The 26,306-nt window shown below is 35.9% G+C and overlaps 3 protein-coding genes across 12 annotated transcripts; all 3 read right to left on the bottom strand.

Moving 5' to 3' along the window:
- Positions 1–917: 917 nt before the first annotated feature.
- Positions 918–2,484, bottom strand: LOC112729851 (protein FAR1-RELATED SEQUENCE 5-like). The gene is made up of 2 exons (XM_025779994.1): positions 1,924–2,484; positions 918–1,823 (listed from the first exon to the last, which is right to left on the bottom strand). The coding sequence occupies exons 1-2, from the start codon at positions 2,482–2,484 to the stop codon at positions 918–920; spliced, it is 1,467 nt and encodes a 488-aa protein (XP_025635779.1).
- Positions 2,485–7,030: 4,546 nt separating this feature from the next.
- Positions 7,031–12,816, bottom strand: LOC112727168 (putative disease resistance protein RGA1). 8 transcript variants are annotated; one of them, XM_072209065.1, is made up of 4 exons: positions 12,424–12,812; positions 9,035–10,876; positions 8,704–8,826; positions 7,031–7,745 (listed from the first exon to the last, which is right to left on the bottom strand). In XM_072209065.1, the coding sequence occupies exons 1-2, from the start codon at positions 12,562–12,564 to the stop codon at positions 9,080–9,082; spliced, it is 1,938 nt and encodes a 645-aa protein (XP_072065166.1). In that variant the 5' UTR covers positions 12,565–12,812; the 3' UTR covers positions 7,031–7,745; positions 8,704–8,826; positions 9,035–9,079. The 8 variants fall into 8 exon arrangements, with proteins under 8 accessions (XP_072065166.1, XP_072065162.1, XP_072065164.1 ...); XM_072209063.1 differs by lacking the exon at positions 7,031–7,745 and adding an exon at positions 7,775–8,200 and having other exon boundaries at positions 12,424–12,816; XM_072209064.1 differs by lacking the exon at positions 7,031–7,745 and adding an exon at positions 7,817–8,579.
- A 3,796-nt stretch (positions 12,817–16,612) lies between these two features.
- Positions 16,613–23,732, bottom strand: LOC112727165 (E3 ubiquitin ligase PQT3-like). 3 transcript variants are annotated; one of them, XM_072209056.1, is made up of 16 exons: positions 23,338–23,470; positions 23,022–23,203; positions 22,249–22,345; positions 21,952–22,036; positions 21,698–21,864; positions 21,284–21,360; positions 21,127–21,183; positions 20,857–21,013; positions 20,624–20,775; positions 20,265–20,429; positions 19,859–20,161; positions 19,720–19,761; positions 19,267–19,516; positions 19,064–19,186; positions 17,951–18,023; positions 16,613–17,196 (listed from the first exon to the last, which is right to left on the bottom strand). In XM_072209056.1, exons 2-16 carry the CDS (start codon positions 23,185–23,187, stop codon positions 16,888–16,890), a joined length of 2,223 nt encoding a protein of 740 aa, XP_072065157.1. In that variant the 5' UTR covers positions 23,188–23,203; positions 23,338–23,470; the 3' UTR covers positions 16,613–16,887. The 3 variants fall into 3 exon arrangements, with proteins under 3 accessions (XP_072065157.1, XP_072065159.1, XP_072065158.1); XM_072209058.1 differs by lacking the exon at positions 17,951–18,023 and having other exon boundaries at positions 23,338–23,732; XM_072209057.1 differs by lacking the exon at positions 23,022–23,203 and having other exon boundaries at positions 23,338–23,473.
- Between the last annotated feature and the right edge of the window lie 2,574 nt (positions 23,733–26,306).

The following is a 26,306-nucleotide window of genomic DNA, read 5'->3' as shown; positions in this document are numbered from 1 at the left end:
ACTTGTGAAACGACATTCGCTTTTTAAAAGTTAGTGTATTTATGAAGCTCTGCTTTGCAGTGATGAAATGTGATTTTATTCGATTTGGAGTTTGGTTAGTGCTGTTTATTCTGGTCATTTTATGTCCGGTTATTAAAATTATTAATTTATGCGATTTTTGTTGTTCGATGACTGTGAAAAAGGGCTTCCTGTAATTCCGACGGAGGAGCTTAACGCAAATTTCGCAGTTGTGAGCAGCATGGAGGAGTGGTTGCTGAAAGTTTCCCTGGAGGCAGAGATCCCTTGCCCCTGTTTTTTCAAGGTGGAACGATTTGTCGGAGAGCAAGGCCCGTTCTTTGGCTTCACGGTTGTTATTCCTGGGCATCCATTTGAGATAGAGCTATTTGTCAATGGTCATTTCTCGATGGTTGAAAAAGCTGCAAGAGAGGATGTTGCTTATGAGATGTTGTGCGTGTTGCTTGATGTAACTGGAAAAGAGATTCGGGATTATAACTACAAAAAGGCGAAGCTTCTTGGCGACTCAAATAACGCGCTTCGAGCCAGGGTAGGTCAACTGGAAGAATCTTACGAGAAGCTGAAGGCCAGTTACGATTCCCTTGTAAGACGCCATGTCGAAGGAGAAAGAGTTTGATGTGTGTGTTCTGAATGTGTCGTTGGTGTTTGGTTATGTTGTATTTGTTCAGTTATTGTTGTATGTCGTTTATTTTTGGTGATTAAACTGCAAAGTAGTATGTAATGTGTTTTAGTTTGTTGTTGAATCAGAAGGCTTAGTAGATAATGTGGGAAAAATTGTGTTAATTAGTGATGATCATGTTATGATTAACGACGTTACCTTATAATACAACGAAGTACGATTCGGGTGGAATCCCGTTTGTATACCCTCAAATTTGTTTTGTCGTTATTGTGCAGTGGTTGTTTTAAATGTTGGCAGAGATATCCCAGCAAAACAGACCTTTCTCCACAAAGGCCCTTACTTTCGAGCGAGCACTCTTGGACCAATGATCCAGAACAAGACTGTCTGGTATGTCAGTCATCTCCAAATGTACCAGCACTGCTACAATGGGATCACACGGTATACCAAGGGACTCCATTCGCAAGCAAGAGCACTTGAAATTGTTACTGTCACCATAGTGACACACTTGCCACTCCCTACGCGCATTAGCTGACCTAGACAAAGTGAATGTATCAGAAGTCTGGCTCCATGTGTGTGTTCGTACCTTCAATGTGCAAGCGCGGAAAAGCATCGGCCTGAAGTTGAAGAAAATTGCCCTTGTGAGCTTCTTTGCAGCTGACCTCTCCAAATCATGAAATGGACTCTGTAGCACTGGTTCCCCAACCATGGATAACAGATCAGAGTGTGCTTCCCTGGACCTCATTTGGGATATGCAACGCATAAACTGCTCAACAAAGTCCCTCAAATTATGACGAGACTGGACAAATTTACCCAGCATTGAGTGCAATCCTTCACACCTTGACATTGTACGAAAACCCCCAAAGAAGTTGCCCCTTATATGTGCAGTTGCCCACATCCTTCTCCTAGAGTAAAGGTCAGAAACCCATTGATTATCAGACAGACCAAGCGCATCCACCATATAATGCCAATGATCTTCAAACTCCCACACCTTATAATCGAACAGCATGCATTTCTTAAATTCAGAAGTAAATCTGGGGTTGCTTAGGTTAGAAGTGGCATTCCTCAGCAGATGCCACGCACACAAACGGTGATAGGCCCCAGGAGACACCGCTTCGATTGCCTTTTTCATCGCTCTATGCCCATCTGTTATCACACACCCAGGTGCTTTACCCTTCATGGCGTCCAGGAACTGTTGCAGCAACCAGGTGTAAGTCTGCTCATTCTCATTTGCAACTAGCGCAGCGGCAAACACAATTGTTTGGTTATGATTCACTCCAGAAAACACAAACCAGTGGACACATATACTTATTCTTCCGATATGTCGCATCAAATGCCATGACATCCCCAAACAAACCATAATCCAGCTGACTGCAATTATCCGACCAAAACAGGTGCACCAAACGACCATCCTTGTCCGCCAAATAACGCACAAACATTCCAGGATTAGCCTGCGTCGTTGATTCCAGGAACTTAAGGCAAGCCGTCGCATCCCCACCAATGAGCCTCCAATACTTCCCTATCTGGTTATACATATCCCTCTTTAGAAACGAAAGGTTTTGGAATCCCCTGGCAGTCTGCACAAAAGATGAATAAATCTGTGGCGTTTTAATCCCAACTCTAGGCATCATGTTCATTTGTTCCAGGGTGGCTGCATCCATTTTCCTATGGCCCGATAGCATGAAAGTCAGTCTATCGTCCAGCAACTTGTGGTTGTGAACGTCTTGAAAGTATGATATTATCCATCTACCACTTTCGAAGTGCACGTGGACGCACATCTCTACCTCACAGCCGCATCTGGTCTCCGCCTTTGGCTCACGTTTCCGTTGCATGCCGTCGTTAACGGACCCCATTCCTCTGAACCCCTACCGAAAACATACAAATTCTTGTTGAGTAACCTCATTCCTCACATTTCGCCAAATCTTATTCTTCCTCACAGCGAAACCATTCATCTTCGCATACAAACTGTAAAACAAGAATGCCACCGATCGATCCAGAAAATGACACATTAAAATCTCCTTTGCAGTTATTTCCTTGAAATTTATACACCCCAGCTCTGCAATGCTGTCCACTGCTCTCTCTTCCCACTTGTCAAAGAAGCTATCCCCGAAATTATCCTCTGCATCCGACTCCACCCCTAATTCCCCATCCTCAAATTCGTCACCGAATTCGTCGCCACCTGGGCCGAAGGCATCGCTTCCATCGCCTCCCTCTTCTTCAGCAGACAACGGCCGGTAACATTCGTCCGCCACGGATTCTTCCTCCATGCAGTCCTGCGCAGAAAATGGCGTTCACGGATTAACATCACATTACATCAGACAGAATACTCTATAACCAAAAATTGCCAAAACTCTACCGTGCTATGTCCCACCAAGTTTGCCAAAACTCTAGGGCGTCGCCGTCACTTGAGCTGTGGAGTTAATGACAGCCCCTCTTCATCTCCTCGCTCTACCAAATGGGCTAAAACTCAGTCAACAGCCCATTCATACAGGGGGGTTCGAATGCAAACATGTATGAATTAAGGGGTCATAACACAATATACAAAACTATATAGCCAATCTTGTAAAATACAAAAAGACCTGCCACCAAAGCAGAAACTTGTGTCAGAGGTGACAGGTGCACCAATCTCCTCATTTGGACCGGTGCAGGCTATAACTCGCCGTTTTAGATATAGTTTTGTTAATTGAGTCTTTTTTTGTTTATAGACAAATTAGGCGCTCCTTGATGGCAAAAAAGAAAGAAACATGAAGAAAAATACATAATTCACGTATTCGTTATGTGAGTTATTTTTGTTGAGTTTGGGTCACCTTAGTTTGACTTAATTGATAAAAACACTTAAATGTGTAACGACCAAGGTTCAGAAAACCGGACCGGTCATCAAACCGCTCTAGTTACTGGTTCACTGGTTTATTGGTCTAACCGGTTCAACCGGTGGTCCAACCGGAAAAACCGTTTTAGAGTAAAATAATAAATAAATTATAAATACACATCCTAAAATATAATTATAGTCTGATACAAATCTTAAAATATCTTCGAAATTAAAAACACTACATAAAATATCATCAACCAAATACATATGATCTTATCAAAATCCAAACTCAAAAGTTAAATAGTAATAAAAGCATATCTAAATGTTAAATCCCAACATCATGGTTTATCAATTATCAAAATCTACAAGAACTTGTTGCAAATCTGCTTCGGTGGGATGATCTTCACCTTCATTCCCACCCTGATCAGCAGAAGAAAGAGATGCAGCATAAAGACCACTACTACCACCGCCACTTGGATAACTGAAATTAGTAAAACATGTATGAAATTAAACAACACAAGACAACACAACACAATGAACATACCCAGAAATTGAACAGTTCACAGATGAAGTTCCAGAAATTGAACAGTTCACTGAGCAAGTTCACAAAGCAAGTTCACAGAAATTGAACAGTTCACAAATGAAGTTAAGCTGCAAAATAGAAGACCAGCCAGCTTAACATTCAGATTTTGACCAAACACAAATTGACCAACAAATAGAAATTGTGCAACAAAGAGGAATTAAGCTGCAAAATAGAGCAGAAATTGAGCAGAGGACCAAACACAGCCACTTACATTGAACAGTTCACAAATGAAATTGACAGAAAATTAGAAGACCATCCAGCTTAACATTCAGATTTTTTATTTCTTATGCTCAGCAGCAAACAGAAATTGAGGTAAGATAAGGAAAATGTCAAAGCAGCATATACATATACCTAAAAATGAGGTAAGATCCTAATCTCCTTTCATCCCATTTTCTCAACTACAGAGACAGAAACATAGTTCAGAATGGAAAAACACACCTGATCAAATCTCTCTCTTCGTCTTTTAGATGACCGGTAAAATTGTGACTCCACTTCACGCCGATATGCCTGCACAGCAGCTCGAAGTGCTGGTCAGGGCAGTCAGCAGTTCAGCACAGGACCCACAAGAAATCAAGGAACAAAATTAGGATTGTTAAAAAGGATATCACTAGTTATAAACTTATAATACATTTATTTGTCTTCACAAAATGAAGGTATCGTATATCCAGTATTTTGCATTTTCAATATATAAACATTTTACATGAAAGGTTTGCTTAGATTTTGCTTAGTAAATGAAAGCATTGAGAGAAGGGGAGTGTGTGTAATTAGCAACTTAGCACACTGCAAATACAGAAAGGAAGGTTTAGAAATCCTTTCAACTCTTCCTAGCCCATTTTCATTATAGTACTTTTCCTTTTTGTGTACATTACATACAAGCAACATGAAAGCAAAAATAAAGGAGAAATTGAGCAGAGGACCAAACACAGCCACGTACATTTCAGATTATTAATTTCTGATGCTAATTGCTAACCAACAAACAGCCAAACAGAAATTGATCATATTCATATTTCTTATGCTAATTGCTAACCAACAAACAGCCAAACAAAAATAGATGAGCACTGAAATTCACAAATGAAGTTCACAGAAAATTAAGCCTAGGTCTAAGTTCAGTTCACATTGAGGACAAAGAGAAACAGAACATGAGCAGAGGTCTAAGTTCAATTCAGTTCACAGAAAATTAAGCCGAGGTCTAAGTGCACAGAAATTGAACAGTTCACATCCATGGAAGAACATGAGCAGAGGCGAAGGACAAAGAGAAATGAGCAGAGGACGAGTCACTCACCTGGGGTCGATGGAGGCTACCGGTGTTGACTGTTGAGGACCGCCGATGAGAGGCTACTGCGTGCTGGTGTTGAGACTTGAGAAGATGAAGACGATGGAGCTGAGGATGGCGACACCACGGGCGTGAAGGATGGCGACACCACGGGCGCGAAGGGTGGCGACAGGGGGCTATGGTTCAGGCAGCGCGGCTAGGGTTCTCCTCCATTGATGATTCAGATGATGATTGATGAATGAATGGGGTCGGGGCTCGGGGGAAGGAAGGGGGGGTGCTCCACGGGCGGGTCGGGTCGGGTGTATTTTTTTATTTTTTCTAAAACGTTAAACGACGCCGTTTTAGCGTAACCGGCCGGTCACCGGTTCGGTCCAACCGGCCGGTTTTTGACCGGTTCGCCGGTTCTTGACCGGTTATTCTCCCAGCGGTTTTCATATAAGGACCGGACCGTTTGAAGCGCCGGTTCGCGGTTAAACCGGTCGAACCGGCCGGTCCGGTCCGGTTTTCAGAACCTTGGTAACGACTAGCGAGACCATTTTAAATATATGAGAAAAAAAGATTTGAGACGTAATATCTAAAAATAATTATTACAATTAATTTATAGATAATGACAGATTAAAAGATGAATGATGATAGATACCTAATTACACAAAATTCATTACCTTATCCAAATATAATTACAATATTTTTTTTAGTTGAAGTATGCTCTTAGTTAATGAATTTCCAACCAAGAAGGAATTTCTAAAATTAGAATTTCAAACATAGATTTTTCATTTTTTAAGTTGAAATCTATTAAGAAATAAAAGATAAAAAGAAGATAAAAATTCAAACTGAATATATTACAATTGAAATAAAATAAAAGGGATAGATTGAAAATGAATACAAAGAGTATCACTCTAATTTCTATCTAATTTTTAGACTAACAAGAAAGGGACTCCTCAACCTAACTTGTCCACGTCATAATTTGGGAATTGAATTGAAATGACTTCTCAACCTTCTATCCATTTTTGCGATACAACAAGAGAGGGACTCTCTCAACCTCACTTGTCCATACTATGGTTTCATTACGAAACCAAAAAGTGCTTTGGTACCTCTAATCACTCAATACTGCGATTACAATAATTAGAGAGGCATTTATAACCTCTTATTAGATTAAAATAAAGAAAATCCTAAAGCACACAAACATAAAGCTTAATCTAGTAACTAAATAAATAGTTGGTTTCCCAAGTGACCGGAGGGTTATTAGAATTGCTCTTAACCATAAGGTCCTTGGATCAAAACTGAAAGAAGCAAAAAAAAAAAAAGTACCTAAATAAATAAAAATTAAAATATATCAAAATAAACTAATAACTTATAAATAATATTTGATCTCTTCATATTACGAACATTTGAAACATGTATTATTTTCTTGCTCTTTACAAAAAATTCGTCCTCGAATCTTGTAGTTGAAAAAATAGTATATGAAAAGGAATAAATATAAAGAAGATAATTTCTTTTTTTTCCCTTTGTTTTTTTGCACTGTATGCTTTTTTATTTTTTTAAATATAAAATTAACAACAACAAGATATTAATGAAATACAAATAAGAAAGATAAGAATATAAAGGACGTGAAAGACACTGAAATTTTTTTTATATATAAGAAAAATAGACATAGATTAATAAGAATTAATCTAATACCTGAGCTCTGGTACTGAATGATAAGAAATAAAAGATACAGGAAGATAAGAATTCAAATTGAATAAAAAGATATGTCAAAATTGAAATAGAAATAAAAGGGATAAATTGAAATTGAATCCAAAGAGTATCACTCTATTTCTTATCCAATTTCTTGACGCAACAAGAAAGAAACTCCTCAATTTAACTTGTCAACGCCGGGAATTGAATCGAATGAACTCTTCAACCTTCTACTCAATTTCTCGATACAACAAAAGAGGGACTCACTCAACCTCACTTGTCCACACCATGGTTTCATCACGAAACCAAAAAGTGCTTTGGCACCTCTAATCACTCAATACTACAACTACAATAGCTAAAGAGATATTTATAACCTCTTATTAGGTTAAAACAAAAAAAAAAATCTTAAAGCCCACAAACATAAAACCCAATGTAGTAACTAAATAAATAAAAATTAAATATATCAAAATAAACTAATAACTTTTAAATAATATTTCATCTCTTCATATCACGAACATTTGAAGCACGTAGTCCTATCTTGTAGGATAAGCATGCATCCACGTGTTGTTTTTGTAAAATAATCTCATCATTCCAAGTGTGCAGAGTTTGTGTCAGCATAGGCATACATTTTCCTCAACAAATTAACAAATGAAAAACTTATTGTTGTTCCTTTTTCTAACCTTCATCAGTTCATCCATCTCTACAATTTGTTTCTTACTTTATGAACCAATAGAGTGCAGCACTTCAAATGCTTCAGACCATTTTGAATTTGTTCCTGGAAAGGCAGTATATGGAAACATAATATAATAATTTAAAATCATATTTAATTAACTAAAATGCTCAGACTAGTCAGAATGCACTGCATTTTGATGTATCTTGGTAGTGCTATTTTGCTTCATAATTTTGCAGGTCAGAGGCAAGAGTTTGCTACATACATGACTATATATAAAGCTGAATAATATTTTAGAAATGTTCTAATATGTGTTAAATAGATATATCTTCAGACTTCAAAAGGCTATCTTCAAGCTGAAGGACTAAAAACTTAGATGATGATGATGATGTCTGTATTCCTTCAAAAGGCTATTTACAATTTCCTTTTAAAATTTCCTCATCAAATTAACAACATAGGTTTCCTTCTTATTTCGCAAAGTGTCCGGAAAATGCTTTTGGCTGCTTCCATGTGCTGCAGTCCCATTTGCCTCATTTCTTTCTTCTCAAATTGTCATGTTCCTTCAACATTTAGAATGAAAACGTTTAACGTTTAATATAATAATCTTTTGTTATCTTCAATATGTGTGTGTGTGTGTGTGTGTGTGTGTGTGCAGTCACAATGGAATGTACACAATTTGGATTTATCATGGAGCTTGAACCACTTCAAGAACATGCTGCATTTGCAAATTTACAGTCAACATGTCATGTCTTAAAATCCTTCAGCATTATTCTCCTTGCTTGTCCAAATTACTCTGCTCCTTCATTTCCAACTTGGATGATAAAGTGAAAACTCTTCTAAGAACCTATTTATGTAAACTTGGGCTGAATTTCATTTGGATTATCAAATTGATATAAGTGCTTAGCCAATAACCAGCAGATTTCAGCGACTTTTACATCCCTGAACGCAACAAAACAAAACCTCGGGCACATAGTTATCTCTTTGCTTCCTATGAAAAAACCATAAAAAGAAGGCATACCATGCGTACAAGCAATGATATAGGACCCCAGCAGTAAGAACATACCTATAATAGTCGAGTTTGATGCTCCATTTGTGAGTTCAGCAATAAATCAAGCCCATGGTTGAACTGGGAAATTCAAGTTACTCTGGTTGAATATAAGGATAGGTTCGATGAAATCCAAGAGTACTGTAACATCAACAAATAACTCTGGCAATAAGTATAGTGTGACTTTCAGTAAGGTAACAAATAACACCTCATTTTATCAACAAAGTAGTGTCTAAACTAATCATCACAATTCAGTTGCATTCTCAGGCCTTAAAAATTACAAATTAGAGAACAAAAAAATATATTTGGACAACATGCAATAAATTTAGGAGAGACTGAAACACATTACCTGTTGAAGATGATGGACAGAAAAAAGCAATTGTACTTTCTTGAGTCATGAAATCCAAAGTCCGTCATCATTGATGTTGCGGACGTGGGACATTTTGGACAAAATCAGCGGATCCTTCATCTGCCAGCATTTCTTCAGCAAAGAATCTCCATATAATTTGAGAATTGACAGAGAGGCAGGAAAGCTTTTCCCTGCGACATCCTGCAGGTTGGGACAATGATCTATCCATAGCTCCTGGAGATGGTAAAGTCCCTTGCAGTCTAAGATTTCTAGACTTGGAAAGCATCGCAAATAGAGAGTCTCAAGGGAGGACGGCAGGCAACCGTCCATGGGGAAGGAATTGATGTTATCATAAGGATGTTCAATGTCAAGATGTGTAAGACAGTGATCACGCAAGTCCATGGATGCTAGGTACGTGACCAGCTTCTTGCAACTTTGGATGTCAAGCATTTTCAGGTTTGGTGGCAAACCCCCTTCAGGAAATGACTCAATTTCTGAGCAATCGCTTAGGAAGAGATCCTCTAGATGGGGTGCAACCATCTTGAAAGACACAAGACTAGGACAGCTCTTGATGCTTAAAGAGCGGAGACTTGAAGTTGAAGCAGCAGTAGGATATGATTCCTCCAGAGACCTCATATTTTTACAGGATGAAATTGTGAGTGCAGTGAGATTCGGAAAGCTTCCCAAAGGGAAGGACACGAGTGAAAAACAACTGTCGAATATTGATACCGACTGTAATGACTCATGCGGCTTCTGCGACATTGGGAACTCTAGATATGGGCAACCGAGAATTTCCAAGTTTTGCAATGAAGAAGGCAAACATGCTCCAGGAAATGATATGGATGAATAACATCTTGAGATTCTTAAAGATTGTAGACAGTTTAGTTGTTTGCGAGCAATGGCCTCAAAGACGGCCTCCACTTGGTGGGGTCCTTCAACAGATAACTTGAGCATTGCATCTGCTCTTGGGAGAGTAAAGGCAAGTTGAGCACATTGGCTAATGCGAAGGCTTTTCAAAGCAGGTAGTTGGCTGGGTAAATCTCCCCTTAACAAAGGACAATTTCGCATTGTAAGCACCCTAAGCCGAGGAAAAGCATCCAACTCAAACTCAGATGAAACTGAAAGCCACTCCTCCCAGCAATACATATCAGAAAAACACAGAGTTTCAAGCATTGGAAAGGGTGTCCCACAAGAAGAAGATTCAACATGTTTGTTAAACTCGGCACCCACGCGCGTTAATTTGTTAAACTCGCTGAGCTGCAAGTGCTTCAAAGAGGGTAGCTGTCCAAGTGAAGGAATCTCAATACAATTGCTGCAGCATTTCAAGTAGATTTTGGTCATATTTCTGAAGGAAGAATGTCCTAACCAATTTGGAAATGTTTGACCCATGTACTCATTGATTGATAGCTCTCTCAAGTTTGTGTGAGGCCTTAGATTGTTGATTATATCTTGAGAATCAGCCGTATGGTTGTCCGATGACCAAGTCAAATATAGACTCCTAATGTTCTTCTTCTCAGCCATTCTTGCCTCCAAAGCTTGATCACCATCAATGACATTCTCTAATTGGCAAATGTGAAGCGTCTCGTGAATATTTGCAAGAGCTCCCAATTCTTTAATTCCATTATTCTCTGCATGCTTGCCGACAACAAAGTCACTTAAAAACTGCAAATCCCTCATTTTGCTTATTCCTTTTGGCATCTCTTCAAGACCAGCTCCTTCAATATCAAGATGACGTAAATTTACAAGATCTTGCATATTGTTGGGTAGCTTCATTAGCCAACGACATTTCTTCAACTTCAATGTTTGGAGATTGTACAAATTACACAATTCCTCAGGCAATGTCTGTATACATGTATACGAGAGATCCAAATAACGCAGATGAATCAATTCACCTATTGAATTGGGTAATGAATAAAGAGGAAATGTATTAAATGACAAAATTCTTAAGCACTTCAACTGTGATGAAAAGATATGAGGAGCATTTTCCATATTGAAAGGATGATCATCATCATCCAAATTTATTTCAAGAAATGTCCTCACGTCTTTTACCCTACCACAAGCTGCAACAAGTTGCGAAAAGGGATAGTTTCCTCTTGAGTTATGCAATAAATGGCGAGTTTTATTGCTGATCCTGTTATTTTCCTCAAATTTTTCAGCTCTAAAATAGAATTCTCCAGCATAAATTGTTGCCAAATCATGCATGATATCATGAATCACATAGAAGCTGTTATCAGTACTAGAGGACTGAAAAAAGGACCTTGCAACCAATTGATCGAAATATTCACAACCAAGTTCTTCCAAAGACTTTTTTCCTTTTGGCTGTAAAAGTTCCTCTGCCATCCATAGCAAGACCAGCTCACCTTTATCAAATTCATAATCTTTTGGAAACAAAGAACAATAAACAAAGCATCACTTTAGATTTGAAGGAAGATAATGATAGCTAATTCTTAATGCAGGAATAATCTCGTCATTCTGATCTTCAAAAACTTCCCATAGTTCTCTTTTCAATACACTATCCCAATCCCTTCCATCATAATTTATTGTACGTAATAAGGAACCAAGGGCCTCTACTGCCAAAGGTAGCCCTTTGCACTTTTTGACAAGTTCTCGACCAACCGATTCTAGAGTTGAATACTCCTTCGATGCAGTAGAAAGAAATACACGTTTCACAAAAAATGACCAACAATCTTTCTCTGACAATAAACCAAGCTTATATGCTGAAATAGTTTTCACTACATCGGCAACATTATCATTTCGAGTTGTTACAAGAACCTTGCTTCCCTTTTTCCCATATTGAAAAGGTTTTTGAAGACTTTTCCAGCTTCTGGAATTATCAATCCACACATCATCCAAAACAATTAAGAATTTCTTCCCCATTAACTTATCCTTCAATCCAGTTTGAAGTAAACTTAAATCATCCTCGTTACAAGAACTAGCACCTGCAGCTTTTATTAAGGTTTTTGTAACATTAACAATGTCGAATTGGTCGGAAACACACACCCATGCTCTAATGTCAAATTCCCCCTCCACTCTGGCATCATTGTAAACCAGCTGAGCCAAGGTAGTTTTTCCAACTCCTCCCATACCAACAATGGGGATAACAGATATGTTAGCATCACAAGTATCATCTAACAACAATTCTATTATGGCTTTCTTGTCATTATCCCTTCCATATATCTCAGAAGTTTCAACCAGAGATGATTGAATTCTCCATGACATGTCCTCCTCATCTTTGACAAACTCTTGTTTTAGACCAAGATCATCTTTCTCTTCAACAAGAGACTCCAATTTATGAACTATGTCTTGCATGCTATTTACTATCCCCATCTCAGCATCATCACTATCTTCTAAGATTGAATCAACATAGTGAGTCCAGGAAGAAGAGTTACCTGGATCCGTTTGAATGGGAGTGGCAATAGCAGCTTTAGTGGAGAGTTCATCAAGCAAGTCATCAGCCATATAGAGAGAATCTTGGAGGTCAACAAGCCATTTCTTAACTTCTTGGTCTTTGATCTGCTTCTGCTCAGCATTATCAAGCACACATCGAACGGCACGGAGACTTGCCTTCATCCTTTGAAGCAACTTCTGGTCAGCTAGCTTGCTTGCTATTGGGGTTGAGTTGACCGAAGACAGCCTGTTCAAAACGGCATCAACAAAGGAAGAGAGGTATGCTCCACCCTCAAATTTTGCAGCCATGATTCAGTCTCAAGTTCAGCAGATGATGAGATCTAAGAGAAGAAGGGTAGGCACTAGGCAGGTAGCTACAGTGTATGCACTCGCACACAATCAAAATTAATATATATATATATATAAAAGAATATTTTAATTATTTTTTCTAATAAAAATATTGTAGTCAATTTTTATAAAAAAATATTGATTTTAACTGGTTCAAAATTTAATTTATTAGTTTTTGAGTTAAATTAATTTGTTCGATTTAATTTTAATTAAAATAACATATTTTAATTGGTTATATATGTTAAATTTTAATGATTAAAAATATCTTTTAAAAAAATATTTTTGACATCTTTATCTGAGTAACTCTCTACGATAAGACAAAAATTTTAATTATTTTCTGATTATATATTAATATTAATAACATAGATTTTATAATATTCAATTCTGCTATATGAATTCTGCTATATGCCAACGAACTATAGTTCAAATGACATAATAATGATGATGATTTTTAGTATGCATTTTAATACTAATTGTAAGTAAATAATTTTTTATTTTAAAATATTTATCCAAAAAAAATTCAGAATAATTGTCGATCTATTTCTAACGTCAATTTGTCATTAATTATTTATTTTAATAATAACTATTCTAAGAACAAAATTTTAATTAGGGGATGTATTATTATGTATATGAGTCCAGTAAAATTGGATGTATTTATCTCGTTACTTGACTTTTAAATATTTAATGGGTCTATTTGTTAGATTTTTATTTAATCTTAAATTTAGTTAGACGTTATTACTTTTGAATCACAATAAAATCAAATCTAAATTAGATGAAAAAAATAGATAAAAATTAATTATTAAATTATTTTAAATTTAAAAAATTCGTTATATAATTAAAACTCAAACATTAACATATCTTAAGTTACGGTAACAAATTTAACTTACAAATTACAAGTTCATAAATAAATATTAAACTAAATCTTTAAAGATTTTAGAGTACAGATTTAGGAACAATAAATGATTGATTTTTTTAATTGAATATACAATCTTAATTTAATTTATTTTATTATATTATTATAGAACTAGAAAAATTAAAAGATAAACAATAACTTAATATGTTCATATAGTATGTGCCATATTATTAATCTTAGGGGTAAGTGTGTAACACAACTCAAACTCTATTGACCGATAAAGTGGTAGGTAAAAGAAACAATCGTTGCATTTAAAAATTTAAAAAGAATAAAAGAAGAATGTCTGAATCAAAGAGCTTTTTATGGTGGTGAAAGTATTTCAAGACCTTAAAAGATTTGAGTATAAAAAAAAAATTAGAAAAAATTAGGAAATTAATTTATAGATATGCTATTTTTATAAGAGTCCAAAATTTGAAAATAATACCATACAAAAAATCTTATTTATTATTATATCGATATATCTTATTATTATTTATCTATTTTTTAGTTATATTATTATTATTATTATTATTATTATTATTATTATTATTATTATTATTATCTTCAGGGCTTACCTAAAACCGGATGATTAGGCTTGAATGAGAGGCCCAAACGTTCAAGGAAGGTGGTCTACGACTTGTCCTACGTCAGGGAGCCGCCGTCCGAGTTGTGTGTGAGAAGGTGGGGGGTGGTACTTACAAAACACTTCGATGCCTAACTCAGCAAAGGGTTAAGCATATTTAAGTGTATTGAAACTTAAATTTACCTGAGTGTATTTATAGGAGGTGAACCAATAACCACCGTTGAAGTAGTTCAACTTCTGATGATGGATAACTATCCATTTATCTTAGGGTTGTTGAGGTCTCTCTTCTAAAAGTGGGAGAGAGATTCACGGAGGCAGTTATTCACTTAGATGTGCTTACGTCGTGCCCGACTTCTTGAAGGAGGTCGAATAAGCGGTGAAGGCCAATCTGTGTGGATTGGGCCTTTTAACTTGAGTTGGGTCCGGCTTTGTGTTTTAGGCCAGGGTATGAACAGTGCCCCTACTCGAATCCTATCTCTTTAATGCGAGTTGGGTTCGAGTATTGTTTGAACTCGGAGATACTTAGGTTGAAGTGTTCCTTTTTAAGTCGGAAAACCGACGTGGTTTTGATTCAGAAACCGATGTGATTTCAAATTATCAATCGTCGTGTCTTGTCAACCGTCGCGTCCGTTGAGATTTTCATATTTATGCGTGGGGACAGTTACATTGGTAACGATGCACTCTTTTAATGATTGAACCGTTTTACCCCAGGTATTTTATAAATACCTTTCCCTCCTTCTTCTTTCTTATCTTTCGTTTTCGACACTTCCTTTCTCTGTTCTTACCCAATTCCCTTGCGCTTTCACCCGTTGGTGTTTGCCTCTTTATCTTCTTCTTCACAAAGGTTAGTTCTTTGTATCTCCCTTTCGCTTTTTATAGTATTTTCTGTTTCTTCTGTATGCTTTGAGAATGAGATTCCTTTATGATATCTTTACTGTTCGTAGTAGGAAGATTTTTTGAGATTTTGGGTTTTCTTTTTTGCGAAAGTCTTTTTGGCTGTGATTATTGGCTGCTCTTGACTTTTGTTTGAAAAGAACTGCTTTGCTGCGGACTGGCTTTTGATGATTTCTTTTTGCATAATGTAGGTGTTATCTTTTACGTACATTTTCCATTTTCTGAAAAAATGTCTTCCCATGTCCCTGAACTCTTATTGAGATGGATAGATTCCTCTGTGCTATCTGAACACCTTTATTTGAAAATGGATGGTTGAGCAGTTTCGGGAGAGCTACCAGGACTTGGAGGACTCCATTGTTGAGGATACTGAAGAGGTGTTTAGGATGCTGAAGCAACAAGTCGGAGTTATTGCTCCCGACTTGGACCTATCCCCTTTTCATCCTAACAAGGTTGTTGTTAATGGAGAGATAGTTTCTCCTCCTCGTCCCCAAACTGATTCCGAACTGAAGACAACGGGGCAACGCATCATTGAATCCCCTTTCCGTGGGGGTAGATATGCCGACTTCTTCTGCAGCTCCCGAGGTGATTTCAACTCCTGATGCTGAAGAGATCCCACCGACCCCTCCAACTTCTGCGACCGAGCCAACCTCTTCCCTTGCCAATGACTCAAATCCCCTTTTTGGTCCCATGTGATGATATCGTTAAAGGCCTGACTTGTGGGTCCTTTTTATGAACTCTTTATATTTGTTTATATGTTTTGCTGGTGGTTCCTTGACATTCGATCCTTTTTATAGGATCTTTAACAATTTTTGTTTCGTTTGATCCTTTTTGGATAGGACCTTTAATAAAGTCGTCGTTTTATTATGCATGTGATGTTTTTGGTTTTGATGAAAACCTTTTTGAAGGCTTTTTAGTGTACTAGGTTTCTTTGTGAAAACCTTTAGTGTACTTGCTGTTTTCTTTGTGAAAACCTTTAGTGTACTTGCTGTTTCAAGCTTTATAAAGCTTTTTGAGAAAAACTTTTCATCAAATGAAAAAAAATTATCTGAATTAGATAATTTTTCTACTGCCCAACGTGATTAGAGGAAAACTCTTCGTTGAGTAATCCTTTTGTTTTGGCAAGGTCTTTATGAATAGTCCTTACCCTTAGTCCCTTTAAGGGGTTTTCGCGTCTCTTTGTTTTTCATTCGCTGAATTTCTTACATTCAATTTTGTTTATTGAATCGTTACTGTAATTTAGGTTATTCTTGCAATGCATTTTATACTACTCGGGATAACCGACTTTTAAGTCGTTAGATACATTATCTCCGAGACATTATGATCGACTTTTATAACCTCTTTACACTGACTTGTACCTCGTCGCTTTATCTTGCCGACTATGTAGGTCGGTCAATGGATTTTTGCGCTTTTCCGAGCTTAAATCAGTGCGTATCATAGTAATAATAAATGAAAATTTTAAAGAAAGAGATAAAGAGATATAAAGAGAGATATTATTACTAATGTAATGTGACTTTACAAGGGTTCTCTTGCTACTAAGGGATTGAAATTTCTGCCCCTTAGCCCTCGCTGTGATGCCTCATTAAAACCCCCTTCAGGAAAACCCTTTTTGGAAAAAAACCATGATGTCGGAAAAAAGAGTACATCAAGGAGCGAGGTTCGCTTCTAGCTGTAATATCTCTTCATATTACAAGCGTGCCATGACCTTGGAACTCGGATCCTCCTTGGTCATTTCTTCCTCAGCGGGGAAGCTTATGCGGCAGAAAACACTGGCCTTCTGTTTGCGGTCTGCAGCTGCAGATGATGGTGCAGTTGAGGAGGTTTTAGTGGTTCAGATGACATCCGGGAAGAGGATTCTGACCAGTGGTGGCGACGGTGGTGATGGCCTCTTTCTCGATCACGGTGGTCTCTCTGGTCGCGATTATGATCATGGTCACGTTCACATTCCCGATTACAATCCACATGGTAGTCAGCTTTTCTCTTGAGCAGTTTGTGTTTGTTTTTGTTTGGCGCACAAGGTGACACACTCATCCTTGTTACCCTTGTTACAACTTCTAGACCCTGCATAATATAGACTAGAAGTTTAACTCTCAAAAGGCAGATCTATGACATGACAAGAATGACAAATAAAACATTTAACTGCCACAAAACAGACTAACAATATACTGATCCAAGCTTGTTTGTTTTATGTTCGAAAAATAAATAATGCAGTACGGACCATATATTAGTTATTAAAACCATATAGACAAAAATTAGAAATGTTAAATTTTAATCACTATACCCTGTCCTCATTAGTGGACAACAATTATGAACAGAACCCTTGCAACCAGGATAAAAGGCATAAATCTAAAGGTATCATAGGTCAAAGAATATCGAAAAACAATAGTCCATAAATGATCGCTAAAGAGACTCTGATTCTCTGAACTCAGAGAGAGCATATAAATTTAATCACATTACTGTTACCATCCAAGTGCAGCAATGCAACTCTAATCTAGTTATACCAATTCCCTTTTAATCAACTTTAAACCAACCGGTGGTTGTTGATTAGAGATATATGGTTCTGAGTGGGCACTGCTCCCTCAACCATTTATGACCAACAAGAATAGTACTCTGTAAAATAAGCAAGACTAACTGCTAAGACTACTATCCTCATTTAAGAAGCCAAAACAGTGAATGGTATCATCTAAAGCAATTACTGTTCAAGCTCAAGGTTCAAGTTTCTACCAAAATTTAGTGGGAAAAACCTAGAAAGGTAAATGATGCATACAAGTCCACAGATAAATAAAGGCAAAATAAGAGAACAAAAAGCACATACAGTTTTTGATTTCATAGGAACATCCCCAATACTGCTCGCTTCCCTACCAAAATCTCGATCTTTGGAGAAATCCCTATTTCATTAAAGAAACACTCCAATGATAAACAAAACAGAAATACCTCGAAAATAACCCACATAAAATTACAAGCAACAAGAACCACAATAACATTGGAAAATTTGGCAACAAAAAATTCATTAGACAACGTCAATAAAGAATAGATTATCTTGTAAACCAAAGCTTTTGCTAAGATTAACATGCGACCCTTGTCCTTTATTAACCCCGGAAAAAGGATAGCCGTACCCGCTACAAATCATAACTATTAGAAAGTAAAATTATGTTAAATCGTAAACAAAACAGAGTCAAAATACAGAAGAAATATGCAAAAGATCACATAGACGAGCAATCATGTCTAAAACAGATATAACTCAGTGGTAACAGACATTTCACTGTTAAGTTTAAATTCCATATATATTTATGGGATGACATAGGTGTCAGTTTAAATAAAATTACAGTGATCATAATCTAATTCATTTTTTGGAATATATCCAATGGCATAAATCCCTTATCTAGAAGTTCTGCCCTATTTAGAATATCATTGCTTCGGTTTTTCCCCTTCATTTTAAGAGTTCCAACAATTATTGAATTCATCATAGAAGATTTTTTCTCTTGTTAAAGAGTCTATTCTTTTTCCATCATTTTTAGAGAAGTCGACAAATTGGGTGGCGCTCATAACTATTTATAGGATATATATTTTTCAATCCAACTATTGGATCACACTAACAAATAATAAAGATCATCTATAACACATTTTACCAAGATCAAACATTAACAAACATGTAATTGAAGACCTCTTTATCTATGTATATTTTGAACAAACATATTACATTATTTTCAAGTGCATAAAAGATATAACAAATGATTTTAGATTGACAAAATATTTTTAAGATGATCTATAATATATAAGTTTCTAATCCAACCGTTGATTTTTTAAAAAATTACACGAATAAAAAGTTGAACAATGAATATTTACTTAGATCGACACTAGTGTCAATTGATTATATATATATATATAAAATAAAATGAATCGCCATCCAGGAGTAATTCTGTTTTACCTATCAATCAGTTTCTCATTTTCACGCTTTCTACAACGATCAGCTTTCCGAGCTTCAAACTCCTCTCTACTCATAACTGGAGGTGGAACATTCATCCCTATGCCATACTCAGCAGCAAGATCCCTAAACAATAATTTAGCTTTCTAAAATAGTAATTATCTAAATATGCAAGACAAATTTTGATAATAAAAAAAGGTATATACCTATGAGGTGGAACAACAGGCATCATGTAACCCTGCATGCCAAATGGATCATGAAGCAGACCACCTGCAAATGGCATGTCCAAGGGGCCCAGGCCATAACCCATCATTTGCATCGGGCCACCATATGGTCCCATAAATCCTTCCATACAAGGTTGCATGCCATTCCAGTATGAATTGTAACCAGGTGCTGGGCCCATTGGCATCATGTAGGTCTCAGCCCCAAGGTCGTGTGGGGTTTTCCACTGAAAATCTGCAAGAGATAAAAATAATTTGACATTGTTACAAATAACATAAATAGAGGTAAAAAAAAAAAAAGACCTCTGTATTGTACTCCTCCCCCGAATGTTCAAGCAGCAATCCGGTTTGCAAAGTTTAATATAAAGGAAAAGTTACAGATACATGTCCAGATTTGAACATAAATATATAGATTCGAATGCAGGAGAGTAGATTTACCATTTGCAGGCAAATGGACTTTCTTCCTTTTTTTCTTCTTTCCTGCAAAGTTTAAAGTTGAAACTACAAATGAGATTGTGATCAAAGAAAATAAATTATTACATGTCTTACACAGGGTGAGATGAGCAATCTACATTACCTGCCTCAGCAGGAACCATTTTTTGCTGGACTTCCTCCTCAACCAACTGAGCACTCCCTTGTGAGGCTGGTTCCTTTACACTCATCGACTCATGTGTAGCTTCACTTACATCAGGCATTCTGGGCTTCACTTGCTCTGATGTTTGCAATGGAGCTGGAGCAGAAACTGTTTTTCTATCATCAACAGTTTCTGGTACATGTGTCATTCCTTCATGAACAAGTGAAACCTTTGGTTCTCCCTTAGATGCAGCCGATGAGGTTGGAGATGGAAGCTTCAGTTGTGGACAACGAGCAGACTCCATATCTAGAAAGGAGGAGAAAACAATTGCAATTTGCATGTTAGTTTCAATAAATTTTTAACCAAATAAAGTCCACGTAAGAGTCACATGATAAATAGTTTCAATAACCTTGAACTTGAAAGGTGCTCCCAGCGTTTTCAGCACTGCTATTGCCTGACTCCAATATACGATTAATAGTATCTCTTAGGGTCTTATTTGGTAAAAGATCATCTGCAAGAATATTTGTTGCACCACATATGCACATGGACTTGGAGATAACATAGTCCCTAATACCTGAAAAGAATTTTCAGAATGATATTTACAAAACTTCATCTGAGATGTTTGTACATTGGGAAGAAATGCTGAGGAGAGATTATATCATCTAAAGCATTCTTTACTTGCTTAATGAAGAATTATAAGCTTAAAAGCGTAAGTATTTACTCAAATTCTAAGAACCAGGACTTCTTCAGGAAGACAAAGAAACATACATTTGTCACAAAAGCTTTTAAAACAGCACTTGCTTGTCAGCACAGCATCTTTCATCACATCATTGCACAAGGGGCAGTGGAGCTCAGGTGGTAGATCCCCAACAGAACGTGTGGCGGAAGGTAAACCTTCTATTTCTTTCTCAAAAGCAGCCCTGTTTAGCAGGATTATGTGAGAAATACAATATTAGTCCTACATATGACAGAATGGAGACAAAGAACCAACATGTACTCACTCATTTGGCTTCAATACAGCTACTGAACCATTTGGTAGAGCATAGGAACCTTGTGGGTTCACCATCAGCATGGATCTCGGAATACCAGTAGGTTGTTTAACTCTCTTGATGTCATAATTTGGATCACCGTTTGTAGGGCAGTGCTGAATAAAATGGCCTACAAAAAAAGTTTAATAAGTAAGCTAAGCATAACCGACAATGCCATCCAACAATTTAAGCAGATTTAGCGCCCCTTTTTCTCCCTGATAATAATAAGAGTCTAGGAAATACCAGGAACCTTGCACCTGTGACATACATAGCCTTGAGGAGGTGTTTTCCGCTCCAGCCCTGCTCAGTAAGTGAATAAGCATTAGAACAGTAATATCAAAATCTGTATTCAAAGCAGGCAGTGACTCAAACTTGTATAGAATAGGAAAAGGAGACTCACCAAAACCACGACCACCCCCCATCCGTCCACCCATACCTCTTCCAAAACCTCTACCAGCACCAAAGTCCGATCCTTGACTGCATGCCAAAAGGAAACTTTAGAATTTAGATATGGCGAAGTCTAGAGTGACAATGATTTCACCAAAACAAAGCACATTTGGTATGTGAAATGAAATTTTCTGCAGAAATCCTTATGCAGGAATGATGGTAAATAAGAAACAACTGCTCCTCTAGTACAGGTGCTGATTCCAGAATGAGCAATCCCTTCCACCAGAGATTATTGACCATATTATTGCAGGTGAAAAAGAATACAAAGTTACTTATTAGTAATTCATATTCATATTTACAGTCATCATCCCTTTTTATGCTGATTCCAAGAATAAAGAAAGACAACTGAAGGAAAGTGGATACTCACCGTTGCCAATCCAAGGCAGGAGTATCAATCAAAGCCTTTATCTTACTTTCTTCATCAGCTTTGTTGGTTGGAGGAGCTTCAGGAATTAAGTTGCTTGATTGAATGGGTGGTACATCAGGAATCGCATACAAATCATTTCCAAATTCATCCCAATCTGAATCTTCTGGCTGTCATGTTATGAGAAGGTAAATAAAATAGGAATGAAGTGGAATTGTTTATTAAATAAAACGCATGGAAAGCAAAAAGGGACTTACATATTTTACAGCAGATGCATCTTCAGCTGGTAAGCTGCTGTTTTCAGGTTCGACTTCCATAGCCGTATTTTCCACCTTTTTTTGCCTGCAAAAGCCAAGGAAAGTAGCAACTCAACGCAGAATTTTTCTCACAAATCAAAAGGGTAGTTTCTTGGGAAAACTGTTTGACTACAACGTGAAGTATCAAGATGAGAATAGCAAGCCCATGACTACCCATTTCAAGAACCAACATGCATGATGCATGACAATAGTCCAAAAACCAACAACAGTAATAAGATTAAAGGTTAGAGATAATACTCTAGTTCAATAACAATTGGTAAACGTGGCCGACCAGGAACCCGACGAATTAACACCGAGGTATTTTTAGGAATCAGCATTGCTTCATCAAGATATTCTGAAATTCCAAAGAGACAGAGCAGCTATAAAACACTGAATATGCCATTCATCAAGGCAATTATATATATTAACTACCATGCTGCAAATCCTTCAAGGTTTGGGCGCTTGTAATTCCTACAACTAGCTTACAACCTCACTGGAACTCAAATTCTCAACACCCTGGCCTACATTCTAAGCATTTTAACTTTGAGGATTTCCTATTTTCTCGTTGTCTTTTCGTTTGATTTTTGCAATAGAAGAGGTGGAGGCCAATGTTAGTCAAATAAAAAACACTACAAAAACCAAGAATTTCATAGTAAAGTGATTCTCGTGTACTGACAGTGTAATCTTATATATTTATTAACCAATAGAATTGATGAGAATTGCCTATTTAACTGTCAATCACAACACAACAATTCCCTGATTTTTATTGGACATCAGTGTAAAACAACACTGTCAGTGCATGAAAATAAAACATCAAACTCAACTTCAACACCATGAACTCCTGAAAGCCAAGACTAGCAAAAATGTTTACTTTGAGAGGAACATGATAAACACCGAGAGTTTAACCACGAAAGCAATAGTTCCATATTTTAATTTTACAATTAACCCCCCAAACTCAGGGTATCGCCACCCAAACAACAGCTATCTTAATGAGAATTCAATAGTTTTAATTAAAAAGTCTCAGAACCAACCTTCATTGGTCTGGGCGTTGGTTACCACGAGATCAAAATCAGTACCCCTCCCTAAATGCTTGGATTCAAATATTTTTTCTTTCAATGTTCCAACAGAGATGAAAGGACCGTCCATGGGAATTGAATCATAATCTCTTGTACTCTTAAATTTATAATACACCGCCATCGTATATTTATTCTTTCTATTTAAAAAAAAAGATTAAGATCAATGATAACAAAAATAAACGAATTAAAAGGGCCTATGAAATTCCAAAACTAGAATGGCCCTTGACATTAAATAAATCAAAACAAAACAAACAGTAGTACAGTACAATACAATATCCAAAGCTCTATTTCTTTTTTCTTCTTTTCTCTGTTTTTGTCCTCCACTTGCAAATTACTAGGGTTAAGATCGATCAAATCGAACCCACAAGCCGAGGCTGAGGCTGAGAGCACGAACACTACTAGAATTCTCTTCTGCCAGCAAAAATCAACGCGGAATCTTGAACTTCTTCACAAAATTCCGTTACGCATTCAGAATATACGATCCAAGAGAAGAATCTCCGTCGAAGCCCCTCTGTGGAAACAGAAACTGCTGTGAGCGATGCAATCGTCGAATCGATAGCAGGAAGAACAGCAACAATTTCCGACGGTCGCGCTTCGACAACCGACCCAACTCAGGAAGAACGTGAAGGAGGCGAAACTGCGAACTCGGAGCCTCTGCGATCGAAACTCTCGAATGAGAGAATCACGAACAATCGCGTGCGGAAGAGAAGGGAGAATGATTAATTAGGGTAGGGCTAGAGTTCGAAATGGCTTCTGGACTTCGTGAAACTCGAATGAGAGAATCACGAACAACTCCGCGTGCGGTTGAAGGGATGTTAGGCTATGATGGAAAAGAAGAGCATAATCAAGTGTAGAACGAATGCAAGAGATGAAAGAAAAGTAATTTGGATGGAAATTTGGGATTCTGAGACAAAGGCCGAGAAATCACGTTGCTTGATTTGAGGATAGAGAAAATTGTTTATTATTATAGTATATATAGACCCTTCTATCCCGTGTTCTCAGGTACGCGTTCTTTTGACGCTCAGCTCTAGCATGGACTAACGTCTTTTACTCTTTTTAATTAATTTTTTTTAGAAAGATTAAAAAATTTTTTTAATATTACAAAAACAATAATATTTTTGGTATTAGTATTGAAAAACAAAAATACAATTTTATTTTTAAAATTATTTAATTATATTAAAAATTAAAATTTGATGTTTATTTTAAAATATTAAAATTTCAGAAAGAGTTTAATATAGTTTGATAAATATAGGTCGATAAATTTTTGTTAATAATAATTTTTTTAATAAATTAATTGAAGTAATTATTTGTTTAGATATTTTTTGAAATATTCACATTTTTTATTTTATTAATACACATCTTTTTAAAATTTAAAATATTTTAAGAATTATATATCAATAATTTATTTATTTATTTATTACAATAATTTAAATTAAAATGGATGGAAAAATAATTTAAATTGATGTAATATAAATTTTATTATTTTAAATAAAATTAATTGGTCTAATAGAGAAGAAACAAAAGAAATATAAAAAAAATACTTAATTGATTTTTGGTTATAAAAATAATTTGATCGTATAATATTTTTTTTATTATTTATTTTATTAGAAATGATAATGATATAAATAATAAAAAATATAAATATTTTTTAAACTATATATCAATAAATAAATTATTTATTTAAAAAATATCTAAAATAAAAGAAGCATAAAAATGAAAAATGACAAGAACATGTGATAAATTTGTAACTATTATATTAATATATTTGTAATTTTACTATAAATTTATTTTAAATTTTTCTAAACATCCTGATCTTTTAAAGACCGTTAGATACTTTCACCATATTAGATTCCCTGAATTAAAGGAAGAAAGAGAGAAACAAAATTTATTGGAGTGTTGATGCTCTATCTAGACTTTTCTTATCTGGAGCACCATTTTATGTCCGTTTGAATATGATTAATTTATAAAAGAGTAATTTCTCAAATAAGTTATGACAATTTTAAAAGTGGATATTTTAATTTTTTAAAAAAATTAATATATAGATTAATTTTTAAAGTTTTATTTTGATAGAAAAATTAGTTTTCAGTTTATTTTTTGACAGAATAATTATCTAAAAAAAGTCACTCAGATAAAGATGTTGAAAACGTCATTTTATAAAGATGTTTTTTAATAATTAAGATTTAATACATATAATCGATTAAATCGTGTTATTTTTGTCAAATTATTCTAGATAAATTGATCTGACCGAAAAATGGTGAATCAAATTTTGAATTAATCTAAATTAATATTATTTTTTTTATAGAAAACAACTACAATGCCCTATTATAGAAAATGACTAAAATACTTCTATTATATATATTAATTTTGAGAATCCTAAATTTTAGTCCTTTATTTTTCTATCGTATGGTTAGGATTTAGAATTTTTAAAATTAAAATTAATATATATATAAAATAAGAGTATTTTAATCATTCTCTATAATAAGGGTATTGTAGTCATTTTTTATAAAAAAATAATATTAATTTAGACTAGTTCAAGATTTGATTCATCATTTTTTCGGTTAAATCAATTTGTCTAGCCTAATTTTGACAAAAATAACATGATTCAATCGATTATATATATATTAAATTTTAATTACTAAAAATCATCTTTAAAAAAGACGTTTTAGGCGTCTTTATCTGAGTGACTCCCTTATCTAAATTAGTCTCCAAGAATTTTAAAAGCTACCATTTTAGTCATAAAAAAATTACAAATTAGAGAACCAGAAAATATATTTGGACAACATGCAATAAATTTAGGAGAGACGGAAACACATTACTTGTTGAATATGATGGACAGAAAAAGCAATTGTACTTTCTTGAGTCATGAAATCCAAAGTCCGTCATCATTGATATTGCGGACGTGGGACATTTTGGACAAAATCAGTGGGTCCTTCATCTGCCAGCATTTCTTCAGCAAAGAATCTCCATATAATTTGAGAATTGACTGAGAGGCAGGAAAGCTTTTCCCTGAGACATCCTGCAGGTTGGGACAATGATGTATCAATAGCTCCTGGAGATGGTCAAGTACCTTGCAGTCTGTTTCGAGGGTTATCTGAAACTGTAGGTCGATCTCGGATGAGATCTTCTGTGCTGATCGGAGATGACGTGTCCGGCTGTAAGTGGAGGCCGGAGCTATCGTGTCCGACTTGTTGAGCTTGGCTGCACTGCTGATCCTTCACCATCGGAGGGTGGGGGGTACCT

This window comes from Arachis hypogaea, chromosome 12 (genome assembly GCF_003086295.3).
Source record: "Arachis hypogaea cultivar Tifrunner chromosome 12, arahy.Tifrunner.gnm2.J5K5, whole genome shotgun sequence".
NCBI lineage: Eukaryota > Viridiplantae > Streptophyta > Magnoliopsida > Fabales > Fabaceae > Arachis > Arachis hypogaea.
Note: the sequence above shows the minus strand (reverse complement) of the source record. Positions and strands in the feature narration are given on the sequence as shown.